The sequence below is a fragment of the Quercus suber genome, unplaced genomic scaffold (genome assembly GCF_002906115.3).
Source record: "Quercus suber isolate HL8 unplaced genomic scaffold, Cork oak 2.0 scaffold_196, whole genome shotgun sequence".
Lineage (NCBI taxonomy): Eukaryota > Viridiplantae > Streptophyta > Magnoliopsida > Fagales > Fagaceae > Quercus > Quercus suber.
Window position 1 is genome coordinate 1,085,117 of NW_027069654.1, and position 8,136 is coordinate 1,093,252.

The window sequence follows — 8,136 nt, forward strand, 5'->3', positions numbered from 1 at the left end:
GAGCGGGGTCAATTATGCGTACCTTGGCTTGTGAGGGTATTGGGGTTTTTATAGTAGTAGAGGGTGGACCTCTCTTCCTTGGAGTAGAAGTCTTTTCCTTATAGGAATCCTTATGAGTGTAGATTATGGAATCCTTTCCTTATAGGACTCTAATATTGAACGTGGAAAGCAAGTCATCTTTTTATCATTCATGCGTGGTGATCAAGTCAAGAATACATTGGAGCCGTCAGCTTTGGAGCCGTCAGCTTTGCCTACTCCCTCATTAGGGTCGTCAGCTTCGCCTACTGCCTCGTCAGGGTCGTCAGTTTTGCCTACGACCTCGTTAAGGTCGTCAGCTTTAGGGTCGTCAGCTTTGCCTACGACCTCGTTAGGGTCGTCAGCTTTATATTGAACGTGGAAAGCAAGTCATCTTTTTATCATTCATGCGTGGTGATCAAGTCAAGAATACATTGGAGCCGTCAGCTTTGGAGCCGTCAGCTTTGCCTACTCCCTCATTAGGGTCGTCAGCTTCGCCTACTGCCTCGTCAGGGTCGTCAGCTTTGCCTACGACCTCGTTAAGGTCGTCAGCTTTAGGGTCGTCAGCTTTGCCTACGACCTCGTTAGGGTCGTCAGCTTTAGGGTCGTCAGCTTTAAGGTCGTCAGCTTTAAGGTCGTCAGCTTTGCCTACGACCTCGTTAGGGTCGTCAGTTTTAGGGTCGTCAGCTTTGCCTACGACCTCGTTAGGGTCGTCAGCTTTAAGGTCGTCAGCTTTAAGGTCGTCAGCTTTAAGGTCGTCAGCTTTGCCTACGACCTCGTTAGGGTCGTCAGTTTTAAGGTCGTCAGCTTTGCCTACGACCTCGTTAGGGTCGTCAGCTTTAGGGTCGTCAGCTTTATTATCTTCAGCTTACTGCCTTCAGCTTGCCCTTCAGCTTACTACCTTCAGCTTACCCTTTAGCTTACTACCTTCAGCTTACTATCTTCAGCTTACTATCTTCAGCTTGCATAATAGAGCTGACGGGTCTTTGGAGATCAACTTTTATTTTTTCAATTTAAAAATTCCCCTTATCAATTGGCATTAGCAGAAGGTTGTCCTGTTGTCCAAATAGACCAAATCTCTCTGCATGTGCGTATCAGTCGTAGGAGTTGATTAACAAGGGACCCAACTACATCAATTAGTTCTAGGGCTGACACAACTTGCTGAAATCTGAAAAAAAAAAAAGTGGAATTGTTAGAATAACAGTAAAATTTACAAAGCGTCAATAATGGGATATGGGGGAGGAAGAAATTGAAATTACTTTCTCACCCATCATGTGCCATTTGTTTTAACTGTTGGAGTAGAATAACAATTCTGACAAGGGTCCCAACTGCTTCAGAAATGCGTTCAAGGACCAACTCAACTCGCCGAAATCTGAAACAAAAACAGATTGTTAGAAAAAAATTACAGAGCGTCAATAATGGGTTGTGGATAGAAAGAAGTTGAAACTCTCTCACCCATTATGATTCATGTGCCATTGAGAGGATCTAATCCATTTTTTCAAAATTATTCTTGATGTGTTCTAAAAAGAGTTATTTACAAACAAATTCCCAAAAAAAGGGGTAAAAATAAATAAACATATAGCTACTACTAACATTACGTAACTAAATTAATTCCGCATTAAAAGAAATTTTATTTTAAAAGCAAAATATGTAAAATTCGTTTTACTATGATTTATTTCTTTATGACTAAGAGGTCTCAAATGGTCAAAATGTAATTACCAAATACCCGCAATCAGATGATATTGTTGATCAATGATACCATTTATGACCAAAGTTCTGATCAATTTATATTAAATTGATTAATGAAACTTTCATAATATTAATGTGAATGAGAATCTTTTATCCCACCCGTAATCTTCCATTTTTTTGCAGTGGTATCCATTTTCTTAGACGGAAAAAAAAAAAAAAATAGTATATCATTTGTATGAAACTTTTATAAACTACTATTTAGAGTAAGTAGCACTCCTTTTAAGCATCTTGACACATGTTGCTAATATTCGTGTAATAAAAGGAGTAATGTTGAGAATATAATATTTTTCAGCTGGTAATTGTTGACGTAATTGGTTAGGATTAGAATAATATTATTTTCAATCAATTTTGTTACTGTGGGGTCCGTGGGCCTGATAGCCTCAGTCCTTCATATAGCAGGCCCAAGGCCCATGCCGAGGAGCGCAAGCTATTTCTGAGGAGAAAGGGGGGAAGCCTATTCTCTTGAATCCACGCCGAGGACACCTTGTCCTCGGCCTGACAAGAGTGATTTTGGGGAGTGGCTAACCCCAAGGTAAGCTGTCACTCTCACATTTAATGCACTCAACTAACCCCCCTGGCCGCATTAATGGAGAGGTAACCCCTTGGCAGGATAACGTTGGTCAGAGTGAGCCATTTGAGTATCGATAAAGCTTCTGATGGGATGGACGACCAGAGAAAAAGGCGAATAGACAATCAACAGATGGAAGCAAAAGATAGGAAGATTAAAACTATAAAAGAAGAGCTAGTAAAGCAAATAGGGAGGGGGAAAAAAGAAAGGCCTCCTCGGCCACAGGCCGAGGAGCATTCCCTCATTTGTAAGAAAACACTTAGCCATTTAAAAAGAAGTTTGGGCATGGTGATCAACAGCCAGCACCTAAGCCTGTCAGCCCACTCTCTATAAATGTATTGTTTGGGCTTGTTGGGCTGAAAACCCAACACTCAATTCAGATTGAGCCCTTACAATTGGCGCCGTCTGTGGGGAGGATTAGGGTGCTGGCCGGTGCACCAGGTAAACGTTCCAAGTTATAAGTATTTGTTTTACAGTAGATTGAGTAAGATAAAGTTCTAAGTTATAAGTATTTGTTTTACAGTAGATTGAGTAAGATAAAGTTCTAAGTTATAAGTATTTGTTTTACAGTAGATTGAGTAAGATAAAGTTCTAAGTTCTAAGTGTTTGTTTTACGGTAGATTGAAAAAGATAACGTTCCAAGTTATAAGTATTTGTTTCACAGCAGATTGAATAAGATAAGAGTTCTAAATTTTAAGTATTTATTGTAAAAAAAAAAAAAAAAAAAAAAAAACAACGAAAGAGAAAACAAAAAGATCTTGATATTATTAATTCAAACGTAGAAAATTACATATTACAATCAGAGGCTCAGGTAGGCCTGTGTTACAAGTAAATTTACAAGCTAATAGCCACCTGCTATTCCTAGCTATTCCTACGATCAGAGGCCAGGTGAAGCCGCCCCAAGGGAGAACTAGCCGGAGGGAAGTGTCAACTCGTGCTTTTATTTGGCACCAAGAGAATGGGAGAGCTTGACACAAGGTGGAGGAGGTGAAGGACAATCATGCCCTCAGGCCCCCAACCACTCCTCCTCGGCTGGGCAGAGCTGGAACAAAGAGAGAAGCAGACGCAGGGCTCGGGGGACCCTCCCCCGTGATGTTCCCTCGATTCTCTCCATTCCGCTCGAGTGTTGGCCATTGGAGACGGCAACACTCGAGCACCGCCCATGAGGTGAATTCATGCGCCTTCCTCGTCGGGGGTGTGCTCCGAGGAAAGACGTGAGGTTCTTTACACAACCCCTCTGGGATACCTCGAAGGGCACCATCAGGATTACGCCTAGACTCTGCCACACCGAAAGCCCAGTGGGGGCTGCGGCCATACCGGTTCTTTTCAGTCCCGGCAACAATTCTGGCGGGGTTGTTAAAAGGGCATGTGAAGTTGGAAGGAGATGTTTTGCTCTGGTTGCGTTGAGAGGTTCATGGGTTGTGGGTAACCATCTACTTACTTTATATAGGGGATGGAAGTTTGGTGAGAATTAATTCATGCAGAATTCGAGAAGGGTATTATCAGCTGAATCAGTAATGAAGTCCCCAATTTCCAAGGAGGCACGGACGGTTGGACTCGTGTCAATTTACGAGGGCATTAATGAAGGCGCGTTTCGTGCACCGGAGCGTCAAGCGCGGAATACGAACAGGCAAAGGGCGCTTCATAAATGAAAAAGATGGGGCCTCGAGTTAGAGATGAGATCAATGCCACGTGTAAAGATCCTAATCTGACGTAAAGAGTAATCATCTCCAATAAAGCGATCTGAGGGCAAATCCCTATTTACAGAAAAAATATTGAAGTGGTAGACAAAACCAAGGTATTGCATGGTCCTCGGCCCAAACCTATGGTAAAACTACGCACACCATTATGTCTCATACAAAAAAAAAAAAAAAAAATATTGAAGTGGTAGACAGAACCAAGGTATTGCATGGTCCTCGGACCCAAACCTATGGTAAACTACGCACACCATTATGGTCAAGGTACTAGACAGAACCAAGGTATTGCATGGTCCTCGGACCCAAACCTATGGTAAAACTACACACACCGATTATATTCAATATTTATAGAAAAGAATTGAAGTGGTAGACAGACCCAAGGTATTGCATGGTCCTCGGACCCGAACCTATGGGAAAACTAGATACTTACAGGAAAAACAAAATTACTGGGCATAGCCAAAGTGTTGCATGGTCCTCGGACCCAAACCTATAGAAAACTAAATAAGTAGTATGCATTACCAGGGTAGTATATGGTCTTCGGACTCGAACCCACAAAGAAAATAACTGCTCTGAGAAAAGCCAAAGCGTTACTCAATGTCAGGCGATAATACAACCTTTCGGTTTATATTTGGATGATAACAGATGGTCCCGTGATGCCAACTCCAGAATGGAATACAAATATTGAGTAGAATACAATAGCAAAACGAGCAAAATAAAGTATCATTAAATGAAAGCAAAATCTCAAGTATTCGATTCAAAAAGAAAGTACACGACTCCCTTACAATGCCACTGAGGCAGGAAACGAGATAGTATCAAAGGAAAAAATAAACAAAGCTATCCTAGGCCGTATACTAGTTCCTTCAACTCAGTAGGAAAATCAAAAAGCTAGGGCCAAAGCTCAACAGCTAGGTCTCTAAAAGTCCGTCGGAGGACTGGCCACGTCTTGAGGTCTTTCCTGACCCTCGGTTACGACTTCCCCCAACGCTATCCGGGGTTCGACTTCCTCGGATGGTTGACCAATTAACGGAGCATCCTCGGCGGTCTTGTCTTGACTTTCAACCGATGGTAAGGAAGACTCCCCCTCAGGAGCAGCAGGCGTAACCTCGCGAATGGCAGTAGGGTAATATACCCTATCTTCCCTTCTAAGATCAGACGAGGCATCAATCCCTGCTTGGTTGAGGGCTTCATGCCAAGTTTGAGAGCAATAATGCCTGCACACAGCAGGAACTTGAGCCCGAAGGGTGGCTTCAGTCTTAGCCACCCCTTCGGTGAAAGCCTCTTCTTTTGCCTCGTCCACAGAGCGCTCAGCGTCTGTTTTTGCAAAAATTGCCTCGTCTCTGGCTCTCACAGCCTCGTCCCTGGCGTACTCGGCAACACCTTTGTCGTGGATTGCTTTGGTCAAACTTCCCTTCATGTAGGAAATGTCCTCTTTGGCCTTCTGTAATTGACTTTCAACCTCTTGCAAGTGGACAGTTTGATCCTCAACTTGCTTCCTGACCACGGCTAGGTCAGAAACAGCAGTATCCCTAGCCTTCGCCATTTCTGCCAGATCCTCGGTCGCCTTTTTCAGGTCGGCCTCAGATCTCTTAAGAGTTTTAGCCGCTTCTAGGAACTTATCGCGCTCTTGCGCCAAGGCGTGACTATGGTCGCCAACCTCTTCGCCCAACCTAAAAAGGGCCTGGATAGCCTGCCAGCAAAAACAAGCAGCTTTATAAAGAGAAAGAAAAGTACTAAGCAACAAAAATTTCTAGTAAAAAGAATGGTTGCCAAAGGACCTACCATGCCTAGATATTTCTTAAGGTCGAAGACAACCTCTACCCCACTCATTTTCTCCAACTCAGCCATGTCAATGGGAAGAAGAAGAGATTTCTCTAGGGCCTCGGCTACGAGAGCCCCCTCGTCTCCTTGAGACTCTCGTATTGACGCGGTATCCATTAGGGGCTGGTCATGGAGCATGGCAGCAGGCAGCCATGCTTGGGCCTGGGGCTGCTGGATGACCTTCTTGCCTCTCTTTTGATCACCAAGCTTCAACTGCTTTGGGGGTCTACGAGTCTTACCCTCCTCGGGCGAAGAATGAGATTTGCTCCCATCCATTGGATCCTTACCCTTAGAAAGTCTTTTCCTTTTCGGATCAGGGACTCGGTAGAAGGGGCAACTATTATAGGGGTGGATGATGACCTGGTTTGCACGGTTGGAACCGGGGGCTGAGGTGCTGGGGGCTGGGATTGTAACTCCCCTGGCACATCTTTCTTGGAACCACCTTCGAGTAGGTCGAGAAGACTGGTCTGGGGCTGCCTCTTTAAACCCATCTCGGCTTGGGTACCAACTCTTAGAGACTGAAGATCGGCTTCGGATAAGTGAGGATCCCCTAGGTCACTGGGAGGATCCTCGGGCTGATCAGCTAAGTCAAATACACTATACTCGTCCTCGGAGGAGCTCAATTCGACCACCTCCCTTGCTTTCTTAGGCGGTCCTTTCTCGGCCACCGTTACTTGCTGGGACGAAGAGGGACCTGATAGCGGGATACCTTCAAGTATGTAAGACCCCCCAGTAAAAGAGAAACCGCTCTCCACCACGGTAATCTGTGTAAGCCGAGGATCACGAGCTCTAATTACGTGCTGCGGAACAGGGAATGACGTTTGAGCTGGGTCACACCCGAGGATTTTATGAGTAGCTCTGACTTGGTTATCAGATTCGTTCAAGAAAAGTTCCGACCTGAGAACGGTCTCTAAATCCGCTTTGTTGACCAGGTGGAAATGACGTGCAAAGGCGTGTGGATCTGTGAAAAGAAAAGTGAAATTATTATGATTAGTCAACCAAGTTGAGTATGTAGGTATAAAACGCAAAGGCACTGAAACCTAAATTATCTTGTACTTCGGACGCCCTACCTGGCTTCCCCTCTACAGTTGGGCAATGAAAGCCGTCGTGCCATTCTCCCGACACTATGAGGAAATCTTGGTTCAACCCCTTATTGGAGTCAGGAAGACACTGGATAAGACGAACCCTATCGTCCCTTGTCTTCATGTAATACGTCTTACCCCTCAGGTGATGAAGAATATAACACCAATTCACATCATGGTGAGTCAGTCTCAGCCCCATTTTCTCATTCAGGGTATCTACACACCCTAGTATCCTAAACACATTCACAGCACACTGAGTGGGGGACAGGCGGAAATGCCTGAGGTAATTGAGGGTCACCGGCCTCATAGGGATTCTCATCCCTCCTTCTACAAAAGCAACTATTGGAATTACGACCTCACCCTCTCTCCGCTTAAGGTACCACTCTCCTTCTTCGCAGTATTTCAAGTTCACATTACCGGGTATTCCATAGTCAACAATGAATTTGTTCATCATTTCCTCGGACTCAACCAACTCCTTAAACTTACCCATTCCCCAAAGATAACTAAAAGCTCTAAAAAAGAGAAAGAAGAGTGAAGTCAAGGAAATTTGGGGTCACTAGAAAAAGAAAACTTACAGAGGTATGACGATACTCTTCAGCTAATGTGCCAGTCGAACCAAGTTCAAACTATATGCGTCAATAATGATAATCGCGAAAATGATGAAACCAGGCAAGTCAAACAGGTATTTATACTCTCCCTTAATTTTCCCAAATGAAACCGCTTTCTCATAAAGGCAGGAGATCATGCCGTTTAAAGTGGGGAACGTGGTGCCGTCAAAAATTTAATGTGGGCACCCATTAATTCTCGAAACGCTAAAAACGCGCATCGGGCAGTCAAGAAGCCGCCAGCATCAGTATAAACTAAAGTGAGGCCATTCGTCCAGTGGATCCGCATGCATCAAAACCCTCCTCCCCGTTCGAGGGAACGTGCAGCAGGTTTTGAGGGGCTATTGTGGGGTCCGTGGGCCTGATAGCCTCAGTCCTTCATATAGCAGGCCCAAGGCCCATGCCGAGGAGAGCAAGCTATTTCTGAGGAGAAAGGGGGAAGCCTATTCTCTTGAATCCACGCCGAGGACACCTTGTCCTCGGCCTGACAAGATTGATTCCGGGGAGTGGCTAACCCCAAGGTAAGCTGTCACTCTCGCATTTAATGCACTCAACTAACCCCCCTGGCCGCATTAATGGAGAGGTAACCCCTTGGCAGGATA

General features: G+C 44.7%; 1 protein-coding gene across 1 annotated transcript; it reads right to left on the reverse strand.

Annotated features, from left to right (window-relative positions):
- Positions 1–4,654: 4,654 nt before the first annotated feature.
- Positions 4,655–6,151, reverse strand: LOC136069913 (uncharacterized). Its single transcript, XM_065779032.1, has 2 exons — positions 5,809–6,151; positions 4,655–5,716 (listed from the first exon to the last, which is right to left on the reverse strand). The coding sequence occupies exons 1-2, from the start codon at positions 6,121–6,123 to the stop codon at positions 4,943–4,945; spliced, it is 1,089 nt and encodes a 362-aa protein (XP_065635104.1). The 5' UTR covers positions 6,124–6,151; the 3' UTR covers positions 4,655–4,942.
- Between the last annotated feature and the right edge of the window lie 1,985 nt (positions 6,152–8,136).

Bases quoted from the DNA above. Each gene is read 5' to 3' on its own strand.
- LOC136069913 (XM_065779032.1), bottom strand. From the start codon at position 6,123: ATGGATGGGAGCAAATCTCATTCTTCGCCCGAGGAGGGTAAGACTCGT. The intron at 5,717-5,808 runs GTAGGTCCTTTG...TTTTGCTGGCAG, and splicing joins TTAAGAAATATCTAGGCATG to GCTATCCAGGCCCTTTTTAG.